Below are 27,839 nucleotides of genomic sequence, written 5' to 3'. Positions count from 1 at the left end.
CATGTTACAAGACACTGTCTTAAGATAATGGATAACGTTTTCTACTATCTAATATTTCAGATTAGTTCAAGTTGACTAAATGAAGCTATCCCATATCATATGATATCAGCCGATTTATTTATTTATTTACTTTTGCTGAACTATTAAATTTTTACTTGGAATGTAGGCCTGCGATCAAGTCTATTTAGAATGCCATAAAAAAAAGTAAAAGTATATGAAAAAATTAGATACAGCACAATTCAACATGCTGAAAGAAAAAGAGGCTGAGATTTAGAAACAACTTTATTTTCTTAGTTTTTTACAAGTTGAGATATTTAATAGAAAAATCAAATTATCAGGGAGCCAACCGTTCAACCTTCCACAGCCGCTGTCCATTGATCTCATGGGGAGTATATTGCAACCTGTCAATAAACATGCACACAATCTCAGGAAAATTTTGTGGAAATTTACTTCACTATATATGAAAATGTGCTATGGTACAGAATGATAGACTAGAGTGTACTCTAGGACATCGTACTCCTTTAACTAGGAATTCAAACAAATCTTTTAAGGAAAGGAAGTCTGTGAAATGTTTCTGTTAGGTGTCTGCTAGTGTTAGATATCTTCTAGCATCTGTTAGTAAGGAAGAAAAAGGGAGTTGGGCTGGGATATTTAGAAGAAATCAGGAATCGTGCTCATAAATAAGAGGGGTTGAGAGTGAAACTCTTTTCAGCAATCACAAGCTGTTCGCCACGATGATAAAAAGCAAATGTTTAGGGGCATTAGATATCTTTAGCATCAATCAGTAAATGTTAGTGAGGGAGTTAGTTTAATTGGGATAATAAGAAAAAATAATGCATCTTGACTATGAATAAGCAGGGTTTTAGAGGGAGAGGTAACTAGTCATTTGTGAGAATTGGGGCCACAGGTCTGGGGAGTGGACGGTGCATACCCTTGAAGTTTTGCAATGCTTTACCTTTGTAATAGGATATCCATAGTTCTTCCTAATAAAATACCAGGTTCCTATGGACGGTTTGTTTATAGACCAAACGTAACAAAGCACCAGGATCAGATAATCATATTCTATACCAGAATAAGATAATTCAAAATTGAACAACGTCCCCAAATAAAAAAACAATTCCAAATAGCCCATCAAGTACAAGTATATCCAAATTTTAAGCAATGTCAAGATAAGGTTCAACATTTAGGCTATTTAAGGATGACTGATGAGGGGATGCAGAAAAAGCTTGTAAGTGTTGATTTTCAATATAAACCTCAAACTTATTTAAGTAACTCAATTTTTTTGTGAGGATAGAGATAGTCACTAACTTTTTAATGGAAAATTGTCATATAATGTTGTAGATGTGGCAGATTACTTTATAACGTTTATCATATCCAAGCAGCCAGACTAGGATATAGATCAACTCAAATTGATAGGCATACGGCTCATATCTTGAACACCGTGGCTTGAAAACCCAATACATGTTACTAAAAACTATTATGTACATAGTGTTTGACTTCATCCATTCATAGAAAAAGAAAAAAACAACTTAAAAACAAGAAAACCTATCACAAACAAGGATGCAACCACCTGTCATGCAAGCGAGATTTCTGTCCTTGCCAAAACTCAAAAAGTTGTGGTGTGAGTCTATATCCTCCCCAGTTAGGTTTGGGGATCAAACTTCTGCAAGTAGAAAATATGAGTATTATTTACAGCTCCCCTAGAGTTAACAAATGGGAGAAAAGGGTATAATTGTGGCCAAATGAGATGGTTAGCTACTCAGCTTTCCAAGTCCAAGCAATGAGAAGACATGGGGTTATAGACCATCTCAAGGGAGTTTCATATTTGATCAGAATTCACAAATAACATTTGAGTCAGAAGAAATTGTTCAAAAACTTACCCATCAGCGTATTTTTGTTCCAGTTCTTTGTACTCCTGATAGAGAACATGCCTACCAGGTACTACAGTACTCTAATGATCCATGATCCAAGAAATTGAAATTATAAGTTTACATACCATATCATTTCCATATATAACAATTAGACTTAAAGATAGGTAGAAGTAGACCTGCTTGCTGACTATTGCTCCAATCTGACTTCCTCTAGGACGGCTATGGAAATATTGTTCTGATTCCTCATCAGATACTTTCTGAACAGGTCCTTCTACCCGCACCTAGGAAAATAAATAAGTAAAAAGGAATGGATAAAATAAGTTTTCTTTCCATAGTCAAATATGAACTAGGGAGGAAATAAATTATGAAAACTGTACACAATTTTAGGAGCCTAAAATACCAAGGAAAAAAAATCATTTCTCTAAGATACTGATAAACTATTGATTACAGCTGGTTCTAGTAAAAGGACCTGGGAAAACAGAATCAGTCAATCAAAAGTTGCTTCATATTTTCCCTATTAGTATAGTATCCAACAGTCCTAAAATATCAAGATTATCCAATAGTTGAGGCACGCCTCCAAAATGCAGTGACACATAGTTTGCATTATCAAACTGTATGTATCAAGTTAAATTGACACACTAACCATTGTTCCTCACCAATGTAAATCAAGTCAGAAAATGCAAAATAATAACAACAACAACAACAACAACAACAAATTAAATTTGTATAGCAGAAATATCACTGATGTTCATCTTCTATCACTTCTTGTGCAGGTTTTCTAAGATAAGATCATTTAAAGAAACAAAATGATTCAAAAAAAGTATTTAACGGAGAATCCAGGTAAGCAACTGCAGGAAGTTTTGGTGGTATTAATATCAAACTTAATGCAACTAATATAGATAAATAAACAGACTGGATTAAGATCAATATGGATTATTATTTTGCTAGATAAAAGAGTGAACACAACAATGATAAAGGACACAGACTTCACATCGTTCATGTTTTATCATGACTAAAATTTCTAGCTGTCTGTTTTTGACTTTAACATGGAAAATCAAATTTTGTCTACACAGGCTTAAGAAAATTAAAACCACGTAGAAGAATCGCCAAACAGATCAAGCCCTTATGAATCCCAGTTGAATCTTACCGAAACGCATCAACTCAAGCCTCCAAAAGTATAAGCCATATTGATAGTAGATATTCTAATCCCCTATGCTATACCACCTGAGATTTTAGTCATCCAAATCCTAAATGGTCTCTTGGTGTTATATTGTAACTATGAATTATTATACCTATCCTCCTTTTCCCTCAAATAAAAGTACATTATGGCATGCTGCACCATGTTTCCAAGAAAGAAGGCGTGATATTGTTTGGCATGGAAAATAAACTTCATCATTTCCATGAAGAATAAGTCAATCTGAAGATGTAACTAGCCAGAACAATACTACTCACCTGCCGGTTTAAACCATCCCAGTAAAAAAGCAGCGATGCTTGAGGATTTTCAGATAATTCACGTGCCTTTCGACTTTCATAGTTTGTGTACCTGTGCAAATCAATTGCATTAGCTGAACTCAAATAAGCATTTGCCAAAATACAACAGGTCTAAGATAAAATTAACAGATCATTACTGACCACACAAATCCATCCTTATCCAAGCCTTTTAGCAATACCATTCGTGATGAGCTGTAGGCAGATCAAGAAGAGTAATTTGCAACTTTTAGTTCAGTATTACACATATTATTCATAAGTATGGAATAGTAATTCATTTTACGAGACCCACTGATATTCAGGAAAACACCATTTTAACATAAAAAAAAAAGCAGATCTTACGGTTTTCCATCCTCCCCCACAGTTGACAAGGCCATGGCATTTGGTTCCTTCAAACCAGCAGCCATTGCATCATCAAACCATTTGCGAAACTGAAGATAACAAAAATAATATTGTAAATAGGAAATCATTTGTAGTCATTAAAATCTCAGATTTGGAAACTGAAATAGATCATGGCAAAGTACTAAATTCCTTAACAAACACAGAGGGTAAAAGAAGGACAATTCTGCAACACAGTATTGTTTCACATGAAAATTACCTGATTAATAGGGTTGGCCTCCACCTGCTCTTCAAGAAATTCTGGTGAGATATAATTCTCTCTTAGAGCAGAGATATCAATTTGTGGAGGCTTTCCAATTCGAACACACATGGATGTTCCAGGATAAGGTGGAAGTACAAGCTTGTATTTTTCTGCAATAGCAGGTGGAACAAATCTACCTCCTAGAAAGTGGTGAGGACCACCGAACTTCTTTGCACCTAATTTTGGGGCTGTCAAAGAAACCTACAAAAAAATTAAACACAATGGAAAAATGGTATCTCAATAGAAACACAAATTGTGTTGAAATAAACATCCAAGGATATTATATCCCAGATACATACCAACATATCAGGCTTAATGCCTGCACCATCAACATCTCCCTCTTCAACATGCCACCCAGAGGGAATATCTACAGACACTATAACTGATCTTTTTTGGCCAATTTGATTATTATCATGCAAAGAGACAAGTCTCTGGATCAAATCATCAAAAGGAGGCCTGGGAGAACCTGAAGAAACAGAAAATAACAAAGTATAACAATATAAAATTAAAATGGAATTATTTGTTGCTTGATCCATACAGTAGTTCAGAATTCAGAGCCAATGTGATGGGATGTGAAAGACTTTGACAACAAAGAAAGAATTATTTAATTTAACTGAGTGGTGCTGCAGATTATGATTGTAGCAATGATATTGATCCTAACAGGGGTCCCACGAGCATCCTAACAGTAAGCATCAAAATAACAAGGAGGCATACATGAAAAAAAAAGACAATTAATGATTAGAGGCAGAAAAACAGTGGTAACAGTATGTTGTTCGGTTCCTGGTTTGCAAAACACGGGTGAGAATTACGTAGATGCTCTAGATGTTCAAATGCATCTTAAAAAGAAAAATACCTACCATGAAATGAGAATCCAAACATCGCATCTACAAGAATGTCAAAGTCATTTGAAAGATCTGACGGTAGTTCTTCCACTGACAAGAATGGGATCGACAGTGCTTCAAGCTACAGCAACAACAACAACTCATGAGACTTGAAGTAACTCGTTAAACCCAAAGAAATAGATGGCAAGAAGACACAAAAAACACAATAACAAAAAGAGGAGTGGCAGTTCCAAACTTCGTCAAAATGAGTTCCATCCAACCTGAGTAACTAATCCAGCATAGAGAGGCTTGGGGGTACGCTTTGGGTAGCACACAAATGGCTTATAACCAAAGTGATGCAGGTGGCGAGCAGCTACCAGACCGTCACCACCATTGTTACCAGGGCCACATATAGTAAGAACACGACTATGCTCACTGGGTTTGTAAACCTGTGAAAAAAAAGTAATTCAAGCACAAACGCACCACCATTAACAGCAAAAAAATATCAGAGAGAAAGAGAACCAATTAGTCATAGGATATTTCCTCTTTCATAACACATTCCAGTCACCTAATGCAACAAAACACCAATTAGAAGACTCCAATGCAGAGCAGGAATCAAAATTTTCAATTACTATAATTATCTTTGCAAAATTGAGATGATTACACGCAAAAACAACTACCTCAGAAATTGAAGCAGCAACGCTCAAACCAGCCAATTCCTAAAATTTAAGAACAAAAAGGCGTTAACTAATTTAACCGACACATTAACACACGAAAATGAAACGGAAAAAAAAAAGGAGAAAGAAAGAAAGACCATGAGCTGGTCGACGCTGAAGCCGAGAGGACCCATGAGCGTCTCGTCGATCTCTGCGGCTTCTCGCTGCGTGAGGTAAGTGACGGAATCAGCATGGAGATTGGCCATTAATGCAGAAGAAGAAGAAGCAGCAGGTGTAGGCGCGCCCCTAAAGTTGGTGGAAAACGGGCGAAAAGAGGGTCGGAGAATACCCTGGAAGAAAAGACGAAATAGAAACGCGAAGATTTCAGAGAAAAACATTGAGAGAGTTTATGAGAGAAGAAGAGGGAATTGGTTTTCTTACAGAGAAAAACTGAAAGAGAGGGTTGCGGTTATTGTGGAGAGAAGAAGCGAAGGGGTTATGGGTTTGAGTGAGTGAATTGGTAAGGCATCGACATGTCATGCTCCTTCTGTTGATTCTTCCTTTGGGGACCAATGAACGCATTGATTTTGTAGTTTCTTCCAATTCTGCATCTCCCCACTGTTCCTCACTTCGCCAACTCACACTGCATATGATAGAACTTGTGATAAGCCTAAACAATGCACATCAACTCCCGAGAGCCACTGCATATTCAGTATAAATACATTCGCTTATGTTAGTTTGGTGGCAGTTTCTTCCTGCACCCCTACAATTTTCTTCTTGCACCCACAATATTATGAAAAGATCAAACTTTCCTTATTATTTTTTAAAAACCCTAAAATTTTTAAAAACCCTAAAATGCACCTGTATTTATTTTTTTGCATTCTGAATTATGGAATAAGGAAAATTTTTGGATTGACACTTTCAGTCAAATTTTGGATCCACCAATCCATAATTCAAAATATGCATTTCACAATAAAAAATTCATCATTAAAAAAAAAACATTCTGGATCCACCAATGCGTAACAGAAATATCCATTCTAGATTCAGAAATCCATAATTAAAAAAAAAACATATTGGATCCACCAATTCGTAACAGACTTAGGCTTTTGGATTCAATAATTCGATAATCAATAATTTATGCAAAATTTGCTTATGGAACACCCTCAAAATAATTCAGTTCGGGATTGATGAATCCGTAACATACTCCCAGATTCCTATTTCCGGTAACCACGGTGACTTTTTTCAAATAAAAGGTTAAAACCAGTTTCAAAATTTAGAAAATTGTGGAGATGTAGGAAGAAAAGCGCAGAGATGCAGGAAGAAGAAGCCTTAGTTTGGTTTAAGTTTGGGCTTAATAGTCAGTTTAATTTAACTACTTTTTTTCACTGGTCTTTTTACACATTTTTTTATTAATTCTATCTTTATAAACATAATCAATTTTATTAACTTTAAAGAAATATCTTAATAAATAATAACTATCTTGGTAAAAAAATATAAGTATTTTATACTAATATAAAAGTTAATAAATAAATTCATTCAATTTTTTTATCTATTTTTTATGACTTTAATATAAAAATCATTAATATTTTATTTTAATAATTATTTTATCTATAGTATATAGTTTATAGTAATTAACAATGTTGATTTTTTTAATAATTTTTTTGTGTATACATTTTTTTACTGTATTTATAAACACAATCAACTTTATTTGAAAATACAATAACGGTTAAAAAATTGCACTATAATATTAAAAATTAAAAACTTGTTTGTCAATAATTAATTTGTTTTATACTTATTTTTGTTTCATGATTTTTGAAATTGATTAAAATTTTGTTCTTTTATGTGTTTCCATCAATAAAGTCGAAGCATAATTTCTTTAAAGCATAATTAAATACTTTCTTGTATTACAGCAAATTTTATGAAACCAAGCTTGTTTTTTTTTCTTCTATTTTTGAGTTCATGATTTTTATTTATTGAAGAATTTAAGTTACCTCTTTCACGGAGTAACATTCAAAACTGGTACATTTAAAAAATACGAGAATAAATTGAGTCAGGTTTTTTTTTATTAGATAGATATGATTTACTGAACATGGCTTTAACATTACTTATTTAATTTTTTTAATAGACATCTATTCATTCTAAAATTTAAAGTTCTGATTAGAATACATTTTTTTACAATAATCATATCAATTTTAAGATTTTCTAACAAAATCACATAACGGCTGCACCTGTGGGTCTAATATTTTATTATCTCATTTTAGTAAATTTAAATTTAATGTTTATAGTAAGTTTATTATCATATTACATTTTTTCCAGTATTGTTATTTTAGTATGATCAGTTGTTGAAATATAAATAAGGTTTAACATGTTCCACGCACTAATTTTGACCCCATACTTGTTATTTTCAAGTTACATGCCATTGATCATTGCTAATTAGCTTTTTATTGGTTTCCACTTGACTATTTCTAAGAGAACATGTTAACCCTAGTTTCACAAACAATGAAAAGAAACAATAGCAAAATTATGTATGAAGGTTAGGATGTAAGGAGAAGGGAACTTAAAAGATTGTCATGAATAAAAAAAATCCTGCTATTGCCAGGTTGAATTGTATCTAAAGTCCGCAGGTAATTCCCAATTTAGGCCGCAGAATTGACTATAACTACTACAACCACCCAGCAACGACACTATTTACATAGGTGAAGTAAAACCTAGAAACAATTCAAAAATAAATGTAAGGAAGCCAGCCATATTTATCTATATCTTGTTATCTACAAATCGGATTTTGTCACAGTGCCCTCACCATTGCATTCAAGAGGCATAAGCCGCCGCCTCTTCGGAGCTTGTTCCTCACAAATATCAGGTGCCACGCCATCAAAAGTCTCACCATCACCTACTGCATTAGAAACTTCTTGCAGTGGAATTGTGGGAGTGTCCTCATCAACTGCCACGTGTGAAACTTGTTGCATTGGAATTGTGGGAGTGTCCTCGTCAACTGCCACGTGTGAAACTTGTTGCAATGGTATCGTCGGAGTATCCTCGTCAACTGCCACGTGTGAAACTTGTTGCAATGGTATCGTCGGAGTATCCTCGTCAACTGCCACGTGTGAAACTTGTTGCAATGGTATCGTCGGAGTATCCTCGTCAACTGCCACGTGTGAAACTTGTTGCAATGGTATCGTCGGAGTTTCATCATAATCTGGTACATGAGAAACTGGTTGCGATGGTACTGTCAGAGTTTCTTGACCAGTAGAGTGGAGATCTCCATTGTTATCATCACAATTCATAATTGAGTCTTCAGAATTTCCCAAGACCGTGGTGGATATATCTCTGACATGCTCAGGGTTTACCATGGCCGAACAAGTTTTCTCCCCTTGTTCAGCTTCATTGGACGACCTGGGCTCACTCACAGAAGGGCAATTTTTTGTGACCCTTACATCTTCTGAATCAACTAAGGCACCATTTGATGTATCTAGAGATGACACAACCACATCATGGTTCGCTTGAAGAGAGATTTCTGGTCTATGGCATGTATCATCTCCACACTCCCTGGGAAGATATGGCAAAGAACATGTTTGAGGAATAATTCCAGCCACTTGCTGGAAGTTGGGATCTGTAGGCAGGTACATAAACTGTTCCCCAATATCCGTGTCTTCCTATTAACATACAACAAAAAAGAGGGGGAGAGGTTAGTTTTACAACATAAATGTAAAAGAATGTAATGGGATCTAAAATAAATGTCTTGCCAGCATAAAAAATGTACACATCCTTTGAACGGCTATATTTAGGAACTATGCTCCAGAAAGTGATGGGTCGAAAGTTGATTTTTCAATGTATAATGTAAAGCAGACAGCATAAATTATTTGACAAACATGCAAGTCTTCTGTAGTACAGGGCGTGGTTCAAACATATTCAAGAAAAAAATGCAGACACAAGTAGGTACCTCCATCGAATATATTGAACCATTGAAACGCTGGTCAAAAGATTGGCATTGTCCCAACATTGCTCCTGCAGTAGCTCCTGGCTCAAAAAGCTCTTTAAGAACCAAGCCTGAACTGTTAAAAGATTGAGGATCCAAAGATGACGAACCGGACAATAGAGTGATTTCTATTCCCTGCCGTGCATGGGAAGCTGTTGACTCCTTATTGACTTCAGCATGATCGATCCCAGTTCTGTTATTATTTTCTAAACACTCATTGCCATCGCTACAGCCAGAGGAAGAGATTTCGTGTGAACCAAGGTTTTCCACAAGTTCAAAGATTAACTTCTGGATCAGTGTTCGCTTGAGATAAGCTTCAGCAGGCAGAAACCAGTCCACATTAAGCTGGAAAGTACTAGTTATATTAGGTCAAATTCATATAAGAATCCCGTTATTAACATGCCAGTAACCTTTCAAATGTGAAAAATAGAAAACATTAAGACAACTATGCAAGGAACTGCAAAAATTGGAAGATGTAGTAATACTTAATTAAGCACGGTCAACAACTAAGACAAAAATGTTGACATCGCACCCATTTAATACATTCTTTATCATACTATCATTGAGTAGAATTCTATGCGAGACCCAGGTAATAGGATATGTACTTCACCCAATTAGTGCATTGAAGAGAATGCTAAGAAAGTTGTTCGCTAGAACTACTTGCATGAAGAGATTAATGAAATTGAGGACGTTGCAACAAATGAATTATGGGTAAAATTATTTTCAATCGAGTAGATAATTGATTTTAGAATGGAAACTTTTTAGCAAAACACAACTCTTTGTATATTGAGAACCAATTGAGTAGATAATTGATTTTAGAATGGAAACTTTTTCCAATGATTTCATTTTTGTGTTCAAACAAAAAGTGTGAAATGCACCAGAACTAAAAGAATAAGTAGATCACTTACGAAGTTGGAAAACTTGGTTAGTTTGATAGGATTGAAATTAAGAGGTGCTTCAGTAAGGAACAGCTCTAGGTAGTGAAGCAGAAATAGGCCACAATCATACGAGTTTTCTTGCTGCGGCAACTGTCATGGAGAGCGACCATTTAATCATAACAATAAAAAAAAATACTCAAGCAGCACAAGCAAAAAGTGACCAGTCTTAAGAAGAAATAGGCCACAATCATACAAATATTCTTGCTGTGGCCAACTGTCATGGAGTTAGAGCATTCAATCACGACATTTAAATAATCATTTCAGAGAATAGAGCCACAAAGTGATCCTAGTTCCTTGAATAACTCAACTAATAATGAGCCATTTGAAGAAAGATACAAATGCAAAAAATAAGGTGGTCATCGATTGAATTTAAATGAATTGGATTTAAAATCCATATCCACTTTAACTAGATCAAATATATTTAGATTTTTTTAAAATTTATTTAAAGTGGATTAAATACACTTTGTTACATTAAATCCATTTTCATATGGACACAGATTAACTTGGCTCGAACTGAACCTAAGCCGACTCAACCTGGACATGGACCAACTCGGCTCTACATCGACCCAAACCTAAACAGCTCGACATCGGCTCGGGCCCGAACGACTCAACATCGACTCGGGTCCGGACGACTCAACATCGGTTTGGGCCTGGACGACTCAACATCGCCCAGGCCCGCTCGACTCGACATCTACCAAGACTTGCTCGACTGAACATCGACCCCGACCCGCTCATCTCGACATCAGCCCAGGCCCACTCAGCTCAACATCGGCTCGAGCCTGTTGTGCTCGACATCGACCCGAGCTCAAACGACTCGCCATTGGCCTGGGCCCGAACGACTCGACATTGGTCCGGACTCGGATGATTCAACATTGGCGCGAGCCCACTCAGCTCGACATCGACCTACGCCCAAACGACTCGAAATCGACCCCGGCCCAGAATCGCTCAGCTCGACATCGGCTCAGGCCTGTTGTGCTCAACATTTGCCCAGGCTCGAACGACTCGACATCGACTCGGGCCCACTCGTCTCGTCATCAGGACAAGCCTGCTCAGCGCAACGTCGGCCCGGGCCCAAACGACTCGACATCAGCCCGACACCGCTCGTCTTGACATCAGCCCAGGCCCGCTGATATGATTCCATTTGATCTCTGTCACCCACTCAACTCAACATCAACTCAGGCCTGCTCAGCTCGACATCGTCACGGGCTCAAACAACTCGAAATTGACCCCGACCAGCTCGACTCGACATCAACCTGGGCCGGGCTCGGACGATTCGGCATTGGCGCGGGCCCGCTCGACTCGACATCGGCTCGTCCTCGCTATGCTCGAAATAGGCCCGTTCCCGAACAACTCGACACCAGCCTATGCCAATGTCCTGGGCTCAAACGACTCAATCGACCTCGACCAGCTCGACTCGACATTGACCCAGACCCGCTCACTCGACATCAGCCTGGGCCCAAAAAAAACAACATCGACCCGGGCTCGGACGACTCGACATTGGCCTAGGCTCGAACGATTCAGCACTCGCGCGGGCCCGCTTGACTCGACATCGGCCCGGGCTCACTTTGCTAGAAATTGGCTCCGGCCCAATCAACTCAGCATCGTCCCAGGCTCGAACTACTCGACATCGACCCGGACCCGCTCGTCTCGACATCAACCCAGGCCTACTCAGCTCAACATTGGCTCGGGCCTGCTCATCTCGACATCGGCTCGGGCTCACTCAACTCAACATCAGCCCAAGCTCGAACAACTCGAAATCAACCACGACCCGCTCGACTCAACATCGACCCATACCTGCTTGACTCGACATCGGCTTGGGCCCGGACGACTCAGCATCAGCTCGGGCTCAAACGACTCGACATCCACGCGGGCTTGAACGGTTCAACATCGGCGCAGGCCCGTTATGCTTGACATTGGCCCAGGCCCGGACGACTCGACATTGGTCCGAACTCGAATGATTCGACATTGGCGCGGACTCGCTCGAATCGACATCGTCTCGGACCCGCTCGGCTCAACATCGGCCTAGGCCCAAACAACTCAAAATCGGCCCCGACCCAAACAACTCGAAATCGTCCCCGACCCAAACGACTCGACAGTAGCCCAGGCCCGCTCAACTCGACATCGGCCTGGGCATGTTGTGCTCGACATCGGCCCAAGCTTGAACGACTCGAAATCGACCCCAACTCGCTCGACTCGACATCGACCCGGGCCCTTTCGTCTCGTCATCAGATCAGGCCCGCTCGGCTCAACATGGGCCCAAACCCGCTCGGCTCGACATGGGCCCAGACCCGCTCAACTCGACATTAGCCCTGACCCGATCGTCTGAATATCGACTCGGGCCCGCTCAACTCAATATCGGACCAGAAAGACTCAGCTAGACATGGGCCTGTTCCAGCTCGTCTAGACATTTGCATGGGCCAACTTGGCTCAATATCAGCCCCGACCGACTCGGGTCGACTCAATATGAGCCAGTTAGCTCGACTTGGCCCAGTTTGCCCGAAATGACTTGGCTCGACTTTGGCCCATACCGACTCGATTCGACTTGGGCCCAAACGACTTAACTCAACGTGGACTTGGGCTGACTTTGCTCAATCTGGGCCCGAATTTTCTTGGCTCAACCTTCATTGGACCAAGTCAAAATCCAACACGAAATGTAATTTAGATAATCCAATAATGTATCCAATCTATATCTAATCCATATTCAATTAAATGAATTGGATTTAAAATCCAAAAATATGGATTTGGATAATTATGGATTGGATTTTGTAATTTGGATTTTTTGCCCACCCTTAACAAAAAGGCATGCAATGGTTTGTAGCAAAAGAGGGGAAATTAAAATTATCAAGTGATGGGATTTTCCTCTTCAAATGTATGTAAAGTAAAGTTTGGAGGAAAACCCAATAAAGCGCAAATTAATCTACAAGATTGAATGAGTAGGGCACTTTAGTATGAGATTTTTAAAAACTCTCATTTCTAAAATGCTTGACTTTGCAGAACATCAATGGAAAACAAAGTAGAAGAAGATTAAAATGAATATTGCTTTCGCAAAATCATGGATTAACAGCTTTTAAAATCTCAAGACCTAAAATGTCCCACTCATTCAATCTTTAGATTATTTTTTTGGTTTATCCCAAAACAACTCCTAACATATAATGGATTGAAACAATTATCTGTATTTTATATATGAATAATTAAGCCAGTGAAAAAGATTTTCATCAACATCAACTAGTAAGAAATTTTTCACAAAAAAAAAACAGCCAGTTTCCGAAACAATCTAATATCTACTTCTCAGCAAATAATAAAACAGAAATTTGTTTCATTTAAACACTAATGTGTCTCTCTAAAGGAAAAATTATTGCCCTGGTGAAAATCGTCAAAATGTTAGCAGGCGTTACCGCAAGTGGAAGAAAACACATGTTGAAGAATCTTGATGAAAGGTCTTCTTCCAACGTATCCTTGTGTCTCTCTTTCCACTCTTCCCACAGGTAACTGCAAATAACAGAGGAGAAAAAAAGAACAAGTACAACTCTCTTGAGTTCACCTTTTTTAACCGACAATGCAAATATAAGGAATCTGCACAGTTGCAAAGGAAATAAACATGTATAACAGGATAATAAAATTGATATTAATGTCAATTTTAAAAAAAAAGGTAAAAGAAAATGCCAATACAAATGAGCAGTGTCTATAAGCACATTGAGTTTGGTTCTTGTTTGTATTGCGGCAATCAAAGATAAAACAATCATGATATTGGCATTTTCACGGTTCAAGAATTTAAAGATGAAACCAAAATTAAAGTCGTAAATTAGAAATATAGCATTTGAGTATTTGTTACTGTTGAAAAGCCACCTTTGCTGTTGTCACACCTAGAATATAAGGGGCTTGGCCAGAAAGGTTGAGTTAAATGCCACAGAGCATTGAGTCACCAAGATGTCGACTCTTGTCGCATTCCCACATATTAAGTAGTTCTTAATTCACCTTAAAAGACAGTTTTATGAGCTAAGTCCTAAACTAAGCCCAAATTCTAAGAGTTTCAATAACACAGAAATTTTATCTACAAGAACCGCTTACAGTTTGATAAAAAGAATGCATTGTCATTGGTCTGAGCTCTATTATTCAGATTTATACATGTCTTACACTGCAAAAAGTTGAGTACTTACAAAGTGGACAGCATTTAAATGAATTATTATACGCAAATACTGGCTTAAGATATTGAAAGTAAGAAATTGAACAATTTACAAATTTTGGTTAAATTAAAAGTCATGCAAAATTTCAAGACTAATAATATAATTAAAGGAAGCACACTAACCACCAGGAGATTCATTATCAATTGCTTTATAAAATCACAATTTAATAAAGCTTCCAAATCAATAATTGCAAAATTCAGCTGCAGGGGCAGAGTCTAAAAAGGTCTTAAACATGAAGCCAAAGGCAATACCACATATATAACATTGAATTTAGTTTCAATAAAAAAAATACATAAAATCTGCATACATTTTTTGATACAGGAAAGAGATTAAGAGGGGAATAAAAGAAAGTGAGAAGTTTTAGTCTACCTTTGCACCAAGTTTTTCAGACCACTGTGACTTCCTTTTATAGAATCCATATGCAATATACTGGGTACCTTAAGTGAATTGTGCAGCTCCTTGTCTAGAATACCAAGAATAACATAAATCTCTGAAAACAGAGAATCACAAGAAGAATATAAACTGATTTCTCACCATTAAAATTAACCACTTCACCAGGATGGCATATGACTATTAAACTCCAGTGAAGACTATCATCACATGAAAAGAAAATGCTGATCAGAACTTGAATACAAATAGAAAGTCAGAGAACCAAACCTTTCATAAAGTCTTACTTGAAGTTCACAGGAATGAAGATATAATCCTTTGCAAATAAATTTACTTTTCTTGTCCATTTACGAACACGTAGAAATGCTGCTTTTCCATCAGAAGCACTAGATGGATTTTTGTCCATATCAGCCAGCTTTCTAAAGAAAAAACTATTAAAAAAATGAAATCTAGGTTTTTCCTCCTCTGGTATTTGATTCTTAAGATACCTGCCAAAATTGAGATTTGCAAATTGTCAACCTCCTTCAAGAATCAAAATCTAGATTTAAAACCCTACAATTTTAATGGCCTTCAACATAAGTATACCAGAAGACAAAAAAAAAAAGAAATAGGCAGGCATATAATTAATGCAGGGTGAGAACTGCTGTCATGAGTAGAAAAAGCAAGGATGGAGAGAGTAACTGATGTTACACCTGGCATCAGGGAATTGGGGAGGAAACTCTACAATGTTGAGAGGGTAAGAAAAACATGAATAAAGTGGAAGGGGAGCTATTGGTCGAAGAGAAGATAATTTTTTAAAGGGGGAGAAAGACCCATTAATTAGGTTCTGATTGTTCTTTTTCTTGCTGCTTTTCATTTCCATTTCCTTGTTAACTAAATAATCAACTTATAGTACTCCATAGAGGAGTGTTGCTCCTGGACTTACAATAATTTCAGAATACAACAATTTTATATTATTTAATATCTTTTGCCTTTTCACATAATCCTAATTATCAATCATTTTAGTAGCCTACAATCACAAATTCTCATTGTACAAGCACGGTATATGTTGATATTCCTCTTCCCATAAGTTTGATTATCTATTTTCAATTCTAAAATGCATGTTAAATAGACAATACAAAAGTGCATTTAGTTTTTGAAGGTAAGAGAAGATATGGCAAGCTCTGCAGTTAAGACAGGTAGAACAAGATAAAAATGTTATTGTACAATGTTAGAAATTATGAATAAATATTTTTTAACAAAAAATGGAACAAAAGAATTATATGTATACAGATAGAGAAAGACAAAACTTACTGGATGTAAAAATCGATAATTGTGTCATTAATGAATGTGTCTGGTTGCAGGAGATCCACATCTCTCTTGCTTAGGGAAACAGCATCTGGATCCCCTTTTGGATAGATAACATCATCAAAATTCTCCTCAAAACTGTTTCAGATCATAAATTCTCAGAGTTAAACATGCTATCAGAAGTTACACTCCCCACCAAAGAAAAACACACGCATACACATGAAATATGATGACTAGAAAATGATAGTATAATGCAGTAGGCTCTAATGGTTAGATACAAGATATCGTGATCTTTTATACCCAGTCTAATAATAGACACATTAAAAGAGTATCTAAAAATCAGTAGATTTATGCAAACTTGATTTCCTCAACACAACAGAATTATTGAAGTTTCTACTTAAATCAATGGAAAATGTAACCATGGACTCTCATATTTCCAATAAATGATATCTTTGACATTCTCTGTTGGAAGAATGAGTAGAGCAAATTACACCCTAGACCATGGCCATAAAGCCTCTAATACCATGCCATGAACTATTTATCCCAAAAGCTATAACATCCTAAACCAAACATTTCAGAAACACATTAAACCATATAGAATAAACTACTGAATAAGGGGGGGGAAAGGAAAATAAAAAGACAACATATATACCATGCAACAGCAAAGGATATAAAGTACTAAACCTGAAAATTCTTTTAAAATAAAAGCTATGGACTACAGCGTCAATACATCAAGGTAAACTTGTCAGAAAGGAAAAGGAAATTAATTTCTTACTTAGGGAAGTAGCATCTTGATGCATGTGAATCAATTTCATTGCCTTCTACATCAGCGCTACAAAAAATAAACATAAACATCACTAAAATGACATAAATTTCAGAGCAAAAAAAACATATCCTCTTCCAAATAAACTTTACCAAGACAATGAAACCACTCATCACAGGTTTATAAAGAACTTAATGACTTACTGTAGCGCAGTGTTCCAAGACGCCAAGTATTTCGTACTAAGAGATGTGATTTGCCTATGTCTCAGGGACCAATTGTAATCAACAACTGCGATTTCCAATTCCTCAACACCTAGCATATGTAAAGAAATGCACATACAGTACGTAACAGATAAGTTAACATCTGCAAAACAATCTACAAACTCCTAATACCAGAATTTACCCACATAAATTTATACCTACAGTTGAATAAAAAAAATAAGTTGTATCAAATATGCCAAGCTATAATGAAGAAAACCATTCCACATTAATCAACCTTAGTAATTGCACTCACCTGAAGCATTGCTTACATGATTTGACTGGATTGCATTACTTGATAATACTCTAAGCTTAATAATGATGGTTCCACTCTGAAAAAAGGGCATAACCAAAGAATTATAGAATTTATACGCAACACACATACAGAAGGATCAAGTTACTACCAATTTTTCCTTCATTTTCTTTTAATCCAATGGTTAAAGCTGATGTCCTCTTTAGAACAATTAGACTAAACAATTAGAAGTGAAGATAAAGAGTAACTCTTTTAAAGTCACTCATAGAGTAATTTCATTATTTATCATTGTGTGTGTAATGAAAGCAATAGAACTACAAAACTCACACTTTGAAACAACTGACAACTAATGTCAATGAGATCATCCAGTGCCCATTCCAGATCAAAGGCTTCTTGCTTTATACAAGCAGTTGAAACATTGATCTTGACACAAAAGGGTGAGAAGGTTAACTTTGGCCCCAGATAATAATTATCTTGGTACCTGACATAATCAGGATGAAGAACGACTTCTGTATTTGTGTCATCCTGAAAATACATTGAAGAAAATAATAGTGAACAAAAAATCAAAATAAACCAACATAACACAAAAATAGTAAGTTAAATACCATAGAAAGCATTTTATATTGATGTACAACATTGAGAGATAAGAATGAACCAAATTTTTAGCTTAAAGAGATAATACAAAAGCTTATATTCTCAGGTAAAGAAAAGTATACTTGATGAAGCAGCAGCAGGGGAAAGAAAAACCAAACCAAAAAACAATAATATGCATCAGAGATGAAAAAGTAAAAACAACGGCAGTAAAAAACAACTAGAGAAATTCCAAAATCTAAAAAAACATAAAGGTGAAAAAACACTGCATGTCATGTCAATATCTTTAGCACAAAATGGGAGTCACTGAAATAAACTTTACCATGTCAGAATTGTCTGTGCCATTCAATCCAAAACCATTTAATGAAACTGGAAAAATGAATACTTAAGTGAGTAAACTGCAATATAATTTTCAAATTGAAAGTGTTGTTATCAGGAGACCAGGATTATAAAAAATATACCACCATTCTCTGGAATATCAGAAGCAGGACTTGTTGGAGCACTCTCATCAGCTTCTGAATTGACATCAATTGATTCATTCTGTAAATGAATTGAACATAGATATAAATCTCACAATTAAATCAATTCCTTAGACTGTAATCTGGCAAAATTGAAGTTACAGTACACTGTAAGAAATCCCTGAAGGGTCAATCTGGTTTGTTTCAGGTGAAGATACTTCGCCACTTATATCCATTTTCTCTAGCTTGTTATGGTCATAAATATCTTTAATATGATAATCATTTTCATGACTAGTCGAATTTGATTGTTTGTCGGCTTCCAACACAGATTTCTTCTCTTCACTATCATATACATCTCCCAGTGTGTCAGGAGAAGGTTCAGAACCACTCTTTTCCAAATTAAAAATAGCACCACCTACACCAACACAAGGAATACCGGCAACATTCTTTATGCCAACCTTGTTCACCTGGGAATCTGTCAATATATCATCGGCTATGTACAATCAATTAATTGAAAACCAGCTTAGAGAAGAACAGAAGCAACACAAGAAGTCATGACAGGCATAATATAGTCAAAATGCTTGTATAATATGAAAGGGAAAAAATAACTGAGAGACATGAGAGGGAACCTATTTCAAGAATGCAAAATTACTAAAATAAAGACTACAAGGTATAGCTAAAGCACATTTTCCATAATTAAGAGTGGGAGACAAAATCTTACAGTTCATAATCCATAATGCAACTAAGATTTAAGATACTTTTTATAAGACACAATTAGAAGTGGAAATGAACCAATTAAATAGTAACATAAAGTACATGCATTGTTAGAGAGTGGGAAAATCAAATAGGACAAGTTCACAAGCGTTCTTTCAAATTCTTCCTATAAAAATTTAGACTAACTAGGCTTTTAGATTTTTTCTTGACAAATTGTGAATTAAAAGCATACAAATCGCTGAATCATGTGTAAATCCTATTGGTGATGAAAGATTACATATATTCATTCAACAATAGCAAGAACATAGTCACTTAAGATTTATTGTGAGGAAAATCAAGAGACAGAAAAACGATGTCCAAGAATCAAGATATCAGAATTTTAAAATTCTTGATAAAATCAAGTCCTCAGACAAACAAAAAACGTTGAGAGAAAAACTCTGCTGCAAGTTTCATCTCTCTCCTTCAGTTCCTTCAATTTGACTCTCCAGGAAACATATACTATACTTCAAAATATTAATCATCAAACATGAATAGCACAATGGCCACACCTACCAAATCAGCGTTTTGCATTCTAAAGGCAAAACAAGTACTACATATGAACAATATCGATTGAATATGAAGTTTGTTTTGGCGAATTAGGATTTTAGGGAAATCGCCTTACCGAGAGGATCGTGGTTAGGTAGGGACTGGTGATGGAGGTCTTTGTCTGCGGCAGGGGCATCATCCTCTCCATTGAAATCCAAGACTTGTAGATCTCTGCGCGGAGACTTACTCATTGTCCCCAATAAGGGTTTTTTGCGGGAGCTTGTTGAGAGCGCGAAATTGATCCAAGCTGTAATGGCACTCTCAATTGGGGCATGTGCCTTGAAGACTGACCTATATAGTGTTGAAATGTGCCAATTAAAAGATGACAGCTGTCCCGAACTCTATTGGAAAGTTCATTTATCTTTATATTCACCTCTACCACTGCCTGGCAAATCTTTATATCAATTTGTAAATTGTATTTGCTTTACATATTCAAAAGACATTTATGTTATCTGAATTGAAAAATATGCAAACGTATTGTAATGTAATTATACACAAAATCATGATAAATTTGTTAATTTTAATAAAAACTATTTACATATAGTATTAAATAAGACTTTTAATTAATGTATGTGCCAAAATTTCATATATTAATAATATATATATATATACCCAAATTTTAAGCAAATTCTTAATTGTAATTTTTGAAATAAAAAATTATGTTTTTTTGAACAAATAGTGCATGTATTAACTATGAAAAAAATATATTAGTATTCAATCACAAGCTTTAAAGTATAATAAATTTATAACTTTTATAATTACTTTAAAAAACATTTCACCTGTAATTTTTAATTGATTGAAGAATGGAAAACTTTTAAATTACCATTGCACATAAATTTGTGTTATAAAGTATTTTTAAATTACAGTGAAAATTTACAATGTATAATACATAATACGTGATAAAATATTTATAAATTTTCTAATTTAAAGTTTTTTTTGTCTAGTATATTCATATATATCAAGCAAACTAAACTTATCTATAATTTGTATGACTCTTATACAGTCTACTCATTTATTTGTTTAATAATGTAGATATTTATAATTAAATATCGGTGTGATCAATGTTTTACCTACAACTTTATTTATATATTATTTGATTTTTATATGTATATTTTTTTAAAAATAATATCAATTATCATAACCAATTATATAAATAAATAAAAATATATAAAAAAAATGAAAATGACAGTTTATTCTATAACAAACATGTTACTATTTCCAATCAGTCTCACCCTGACAAATCAACGACTGGGTTGTACCAAACTGAACCACTAAATAGTGAAACATAATTTACAACTTTTAAAAACAATGGACATTATTAACATAAAATATTGAAATTAAATGAGCCGTAATAAATTATTAACCCTTTAATATTTCTCCTAAGAATTTTTTATTTTTTTTATAAATATGCTCTGCATTTTGCATTGAAATTTGTTTGTAAAATAAAATAACTGTTATTAAACTAATTTTCTTTTATAAGTTGTGATATGAAGTTTGGACATTCCTCTTAAATGATATGTCGGCGACACTCGAATGATACCTGTAAGACACATATCTGTGAAGTCGGCGACATTCGAATGATACTTGTAGGACATGTATCCGTGAAGTGTCTAATTCAAAAAATATTTTTTAGATTTCTGACAATTATAGTACGGTTCTAACAATTTTTTTTTAAAAAAAATAGATTAATTTTATAAAAAAATCAAACTTTATTGTATAAATTGTTATTATAATTATAAAAATAAAAAATAAATTGTGTATTTATTGTTAATTTATATAATTCTTAATTATATAATATATAAATACGTCTTACATATTTTTGAGGTTGTGATTGAATGAAAAATATTGTTTAGTTTAAAAAAAAGTGAGATTATTTTATAAGGTCACACATCTTAAAATAAGGAAATAAAATTTCCACGCGTATACCAGATTATGTATTTTAACAAATAAGAGGTGTGGTGGAGTGTGAGTTGTTGTTGTTGTAACTGCAGTGGGAAAAGATATCAAGATCAATCTCAGAAAGTTTGCAGTGTCTCTCCGAAAATGAACGACGCAGATGTCTCTAAGCAAATCCAGCAAATGGTGAGGTTCATCCGCCAGGAAGCAGAGGAAAAAGCTAACGAGATCTCTGTCTCCGCCGAGGAGGTATATATTTATCTCATCGTGTTTTCTCCTCTTTCGCTCTCGATTCATGCTCTCAAACCGAATTGTACTTTTCCTTCTGCAGGAATTCAATATCGAGAAGTTGCAGTTGGTTGAAGCCGAAAAGAAGAAGATCAGGCAAGAGTACGAACGCAAAGAGCGCCAAGTCGAAATTCGGAAGAAGATGTAACTTCCGATATACCTTTGTATTCTGTCTCTGCGAATTCAAAATTCATTAGGATTTGTCCTCCATTGAAATTTATTGAAATTAAATTCTGAAGACTAACTCCTACTCGTATAGATTTTGATCCTTACGATACGACAGTGTCTATTGATTGTGTGATTATTGTTAGTAACGCAGCATTGAATCTTTATGGAACCAGATTTAGTGCAGTTATTTTTTCATGTAATCCCTCATTCTATGTATTTATAATTGAACGACTGTGATTCTGTGTGTTTTAAGTACTAAAATATGATCTTTTGTCCAATTGTTATAATTTCTGAATCAGGACGCTTTTGTATTTCTGAATTGAGGAATGCATGCAATTCAAATCAATTATGAGATAGTCTACCAAATCCTTGTTGTCTTGAGATAGTTTATGTTTTGATGCACAACCAATTGATTGTGTTTGCAGTGAGTACTCGATGCAGCTGAATGCTTCTCGTATTAAAGTTCTTCAAGCTCAAGATGATGTGATCGGTTCCATGAAAGAAGCTGCTTCCAAGGAACTTTTGAGTGTGAGTCATCATCATCATTTGACTTTGACTCATCACGATCATGTGTACAGAAACCTTTTGAAAGATCTCATTGTTCAGGTCAGTTAAATTTTGAATATGGTACACCTACTTATGATTTGATAATTTGAAGTTGCTGGTTTGCCAAGTATCAGATTGTTGTTTCCATTTTTTTTACAAGAGCCTTACACATACGAAACTGTTTTAATGTTATTTATTTTGTCTAAAACCAATTTTTTCATTGAAAAATCCTATTACCTAGAGACATCATTGTATAACATCGTCGATTATTTTGTGATAGCAAGTTCTTGGGTACTTATCAATTGTTCTTTCCATCTTTTCTAGTAAGAGCCTTGGACCTAGGCAACTGTTTTTAATGTTATTTATTTATTCATGTATTGTGTCCTACTTTTGTATTATTTGAGATGATGAGCACAACATTGTATCTATAACTAGTGTATTATTTTAGATGATGAGCACAACATTGTATCTATAACTAGTATTATCATTTAACTTGCTATTACCTAGAGACACCATTGTATCAACATCATTGATTGTTTTGTGATAGGAACTTGGGTAGTATGGGGTGCAGTGGAGTATTTGACTGTTTGGTTATCCCCTTGTGATAGCTACTTTTTTAGAGTAGATTCCCAAGTGTTTGGTACTTATCAATTATTATTAGAGATAGTTGTTGGTGTCTTGTGAAGGGCTATCTTCGTAGGGTTCACATCAATTATTATGAGGGCTAGTTGTTGGTGTCATGAAAAGAGCTATCTATCTAAGGTTCTGATTAGGGATGGCAACAGATAGGGTGATGCAAGTTTGACTATCTCATTCTCATATCCAAAGTAAAAATTCATCCGCATTCCCATCCCATACCCCAACGGGTATGATATTTTGTCTCATCCCCTTGGCATCAGGAAATGGATATACTTGTAGCCTCTCCCTGACTATTGCAAATATTAATTAAATAATTCTTTTTAAAAAAATCACAGCAAAGGAAACACGGTATTATCAAGTATTCAATGTCAAAACAATACACATTTTCTTTACTCCAATGTCAAATATCAAGAAAATAATTATAATTGTATAAATATCAAGGTGAGTGAGACTATCAAATAATAAATGGATTAAGGTCAAATAATTATAGAAAAGAGTAAAAATGATTAAATGAAAAATTAATATAAGTTTTGTAGTTTACCTAATAAATTAAAGGTGTTTAGTAACTTAAAAAGGGGACGGGTAAGAGGTCGGCAGGGCAGATATGTACATCCCCATCCCCATACCCAAATTAAAAAATTGGGTATTATCTATACACAGTCAATGGGGGACAAGTTCATTTGTCATTCCTAGTTCTGACTAACACGAAAGTTGAGTGAAGTTTCACCAAATGAAGTGTTGTAGAATGAAAGTTGCCTAAATGTTGTTGCTTATGGGTGGTGCTACGATAAGAACTTGGGTATTGTGGGATGTTTTAAGTCCCACATTGAGTGGTATAGTATGGGATCCTCAGTGGGGTATTTAGGTGATTGGATCCCTCCCCGTAATAGTTAGCTTGAGTACATTTCAATTATAACTATCTCTTGACATGGAAACCAACCTTGGTCTCCATGGTGTGTTAAATGGCATGGGTTCAATTCTTTACCCTTTCCCTCTTTCCTGGTCAACTTGCATTAATCCTTTGTGATGATATATATTCTGCTTGACTGCTATTTATAGAGTACCTTCTATGCGTAAGTATATGGACTTGGTGTATAATGTTAGGGATGTTTGTTACAGTGTTTGCTAAGACTGAAAGAACCTTCTGTCTTATTGAGATGTCGGAAAGAGGATCTGCACTTGGTTGAGCATGTGCTGGATTCTGCTGCACAGGAGTATGCTGATAAAGCAAATGTTGATCCCCCAGAGATCATTGTTGACAACCAAGTCTACCTTCCACCTGGACCCAGTCATCACAATGCTCATGATATCTCCTGGTAAAGTTCATATTACAACAATTTAATCTTAACTAATTGTTTGGTCCGGCCAATACAGGATTTGCTTTCTTACCCTACACTTTATTTTTTCCTCTGGATTAATTATAATTCAACATTATCTTATGAGAAAAGTGCAAATTCAAATCTTATGGTAATAGTAATTCTTACCCACAACAATTGAGGATGCTTCCTAAAATCGCATTAGCTTTTAGCTGCTTTGATATTTAAATTTCAGTTGAGGCAAACTGATTATTTTTTGTTGATATTCAGTTCTGGTGGGGTGGTGCTGGCTTCTCATGATGGAAAGATTGTGTGTGAGAATACTCTTGATGCGCGACTAGATGTAATGTTCCGTAAAAAGCTTCCTGAGGTAAAAAAATTATGCATTGTAATTCTTACTCTGGTTGTCTCCTTTGTTAGATATTTTCTGCTGAGTTGTTTCTGTGACTTTCTATATTTTTCAAAGTGGGAAGGTGGGTTATTTTTGAGATATTGAAACTTGACACTGAACTAAAAAAATACTTCAAAATCATATCTGATCTGATGGGCTACTAGGACAAGTAATGGAATGTGTCAGTGATTTTCAAGAGAAAAGAAGAAACAAAGCTTGTTTAACCCAGAAGAAAACATATATTAAAGGCATTACAATTATAAAGCTTAATGAATAACTGTCGACTAACAATATAATCCTTGGAATAAGCCATGAATACAAATGGGAATAACAAACTCTTTAAGACTAAGAAAGCAACAACAAACAAAAATAATATAAGCAGAACGTGGAGTATAGGGAGTAGTAAACTGATGCTCAATGCCAGCTTCCTCACAAAGCAGATTGAAGTTTTCTGAGGTATACTCCTTGCCATTATCAGATCTTAGAATCTGAGTTTGGTTGCCACTTCTAACTTAGATTTTAAGAAAGAAAAAGAAACAACACATTCTTGTGAAATCTTCAATAAATGCAGCATAATATCAACTCCCTGCTAACGAAGGAGTTCTCTGAGGTCTAGATATATCCGTGTAGACTAACTGCAGCTTACAAGTGTCTCTTTATGCTGACTTCGGAAATGGCTTCTCTTTTGCTTTCCAAATAGACAAGTATTTTAGGTTGGTGTGTAATCATGAAGTTCTGGAAAATCAGCTGCCAGCTTCTTGGACTTCATTTGCAGCTTCCCTTGGTGGTGATAATGCCCGAGCCTCTTGTTTCAAACTTCTGTGATATTTTCCTGGATTGGAAAATCAGCTTGCTCTTCCTCTAATGGATTTATAGCAAAACTTGTCCCTTCCATCTTTCCTTGAAAGATAACATGCCTAGCGCATCTCTACTAATCAGGCAAAGATTGTCTTCAAAAGCAACTTTGAATCCTGAGCAGCTTGTTTTTGCAACAGTCCCCTTTCTTTTGACTGAAATATAATCACGATTTGCCTATTCCAACTTTAGTGATGTTGGTTGCTTTTAAATCTTTTGAAAAGCTCCCTAACGATGGTCATTTGATTGGTTCAACCACTGTCATTCAGCCAAATCTTACTCACTTCACTGCTTGCAAAAACAATAGCCACAAAGAGTAGAACCTCCTTGTCTTGATCAACTACCTCCTTGTCCTGGTTTTGGGCCTGCAAAGGCATGTAGGATTTCTGTCAAAGTGATCTTAAACAGATCCTTTGTGTAAATTTTTGTATCTCTTTAATGCCTTTATCAGAATTTTCTCAACCATTCTGGAATCTGCTAAATTAAATCCCAACATCTTTCAAGACTTCAGCACCTGTATGACTCACTTGACCACTTCAAATTCTCACTTATCGTTGAGTGCATATGAAACAAAAGACTGACGTGAACTTAGGGAAGATAATAACAATTTAGTATTAAAATATAGAAAGTTAGAAATACAAAGGAGACCAAAATAAGATGGAAAGGCAACAGAGAACGAAGATAATCTGAATATTTGATACTTTGAAATTTTCGTGACGAGTTTTCTCAAAAGAAAATATTTCATATTTGTTGGATAGAGATACTAGACTAGAATATATATACACGCACACATAACTAGACATAAAAATTAAGAATTGACAGTAGTTATTTTGTCAAGGGAAGGAGAAGCCATTAAGATTTTCTAGAGCCAGGAAAACGACAAAATTCTTCAAACTAAACTCTGAACTTGGACTATTGCTCTCATTCAAATAACTTGTATGTAGAATTTTGATTCACATCCACTTTTACGTATTTTCGGGTAGTTCTATTCACTTCATTCCACAATATTATACTAGTATATATACAGTTTCTATTGGATTAGTTGAAGTTGTGATAACCAACATTCTTCTTTATTTTCTTTCTTCTTGGGAAAGGGGGAAGGGGTGTAATTATTTTGAGATGATGAACTGGTTAATCATGTCAAAGCACTAGATTCTTATGAAGTTTCTTGCTCTTTGTTGCAGATTCGAAAGCAGCTCTTTGGACAAGTTGTTGCTTGAACATTTCGATTGTATTGTTTTCGTACCCGGAATGTTTATATCCCGAATAGCTGTTGTGCCGTTGAACTATAGTTGTTGTCTTTTGAATAACACCAGTTTTCGGTAGTTCAGTTGCTCCCATACCGTTTATGATGGGGCATGTGGTGTTCTAGAATTTTTATAGCTCATTGCTGCTTTTAGCTTATTGGTAATCATGTAGCAGATATATACATTATTGTGAACATTGTGACAGAAGTATAAGCGTTCTCTACTATCGTGTCGCGGGCAAGTGAAAATAGTGAAATGTCGGCGCCCAGGCAATCAGGTATATTCCTGCATCTTTTGGTGTTTTGGCAAAGTACAATTCTAAAACCTTTCATGTATCATTATATCCTTTCTTCTCCGTTGTCTGTACATCTAAACCTTTTTTAGAGTCTCTGTTTTTGCGTGGTTGTTGGTCTACATGCTCTTGTTTCGCTATCTCTATGTTCCTTTACATTTTGCAACTTCTTTATTGTCACAACTTTTGCGCTTATTTTCTTTAACTCCGGTGTCTATTTAAAAACTCAAAAGGATTGTTTCCAAATTATAGTAAGGAAGCACATTTTCTCACTTTTAGCTATTGGCTCATCTTGTTTTGTATGCCGAAATTTGTAGAATGACTTCTCTTGT

The 27,839-nt window shown here is 35.5% G+C and overlaps 3 protein-coding genes across 7 annotated transcripts; 1 reads left to right on the top strand and 2 right to left on the bottom strand.

Annotated features, from left to right (window-relative positions):
* Positions 1-245: 245 nt before the first annotated feature.
* LOC137820716 (pyridoxine/pyridoxamine 5'-phosphate oxidase 1, chloroplastic) lies at positions 246-6,271 on the bottom strand. Its single transcript, XM_068624931.1, has 14 exons — positions 5,918-6,271; positions 5,635-5,826; positions 5,501-5,539; positions 5,102-5,269; positions 4,857-4,962; positions 4,299-4,465; positions 3,958-4,200; positions 3,702-3,790; positions 3,504-3,554; positions 3,324-3,414; positions 2,048-2,152; positions 1,881-1,951; positions 1,571-1,663; positions 246-401 (listed from the first exon to the last, which is right to left on the bottom strand). Exons 1-14 carry the CDS (start codon positions 6,056-6,058, stop codon positions 335-337), a joined length of 1,623 nt encoding a protein of 540 aa, XP_068481032.1. The 5' UTR covers positions 6,059-6,271; the 3' UTR covers positions 246-334.
* Positions 6,272-8,047: 1,776 nt separating this feature from the next.
* LOC137820151 (probable ubiquitin-like-specific protease 2B) lies at positions 8,048-20,240 on the bottom strand. 5 transcript variants are annotated; one of them, XM_068624011.1, is made up of 16 exons: positions 19,946-20,240; positions 18,738-19,037; positions 18,574-18,652; positions 18,435-18,481; positions 17,849-18,046; positions 17,525-17,600; positions 17,215-17,323; positions 17,024-17,080; positions 16,255-16,386; positions 15,249-15,449; positions 15,109-15,164; positions 14,944-15,037; positions 13,786-13,879; positions 10,361-10,480; positions 9,417-9,797; positions 8,048-9,129 (listed from the first exon to the last, which is right to left on the bottom strand). In XM_068624011.1, the coding sequence occupies exons 1-16, from the start codon at positions 20,015-20,017 to the stop codon at positions 8,245-8,247; spliced, it is 2,901 nt and encodes a 966-aa protein (XP_068480112.1). In that variant the 5' UTR covers positions 20,018-20,240; the 3' UTR covers positions 8,048-8,244. The 5 variants fall into 5 exon arrangements, with proteins under 5 accessions (XP_068480112.1, XP_068480110.1, XP_068480111.1 ...); XM_068624009.1 differs by having other exon boundaries at positions 18,738-19,045; positions 19,946-20,151; XM_068624010.1 differs by having other exon boundaries at positions 18,577-18,652; positions 18,738-19,045; positions 19,946-20,151.
* Positions 20,241-21,748: 1,508 nt separating this feature from the next.
* Positions 21,749-27,629, top strand: LOC137820308 (V-type proton ATPase subunit E-like). The gene is made up of 6 exons (XM_068624306.1): positions 21,749-22,014; positions 22,097-22,197; positions 22,647-22,827; positions 24,526-24,722; positions 24,993-25,092; positions 27,153-27,629. The coding sequence occupies exons 1-6, from the start codon at positions 21,913-21,915 to the stop codon at positions 27,186-27,188; spliced, it is 717 nt and encodes a 238-aa protein (XP_068480407.1). The 5' UTR covers positions 21,749-21,912; the 3' UTR covers positions 27,189-27,629.
* Positions 27,630-27,839: the final 210 nt, after the last annotated feature.

Source organism: Phaseolus vulgaris, chromosome 9, assembly GCF_000499845.2.
Source record: "Phaseolus vulgaris cultivar G19833 chromosome 9, P. vulgaris v2.0, whole genome shotgun sequence".
Classification (NCBI taxonomy): domain Eukaryota; kingdom Viridiplantae; phylum Streptophyta; class Magnoliopsida; order Fabales; family Fabaceae; genus Phaseolus; species Phaseolus vulgaris.
This window is presented reverse-complemented; position numbering and strand designations above follow the sequence as displayed.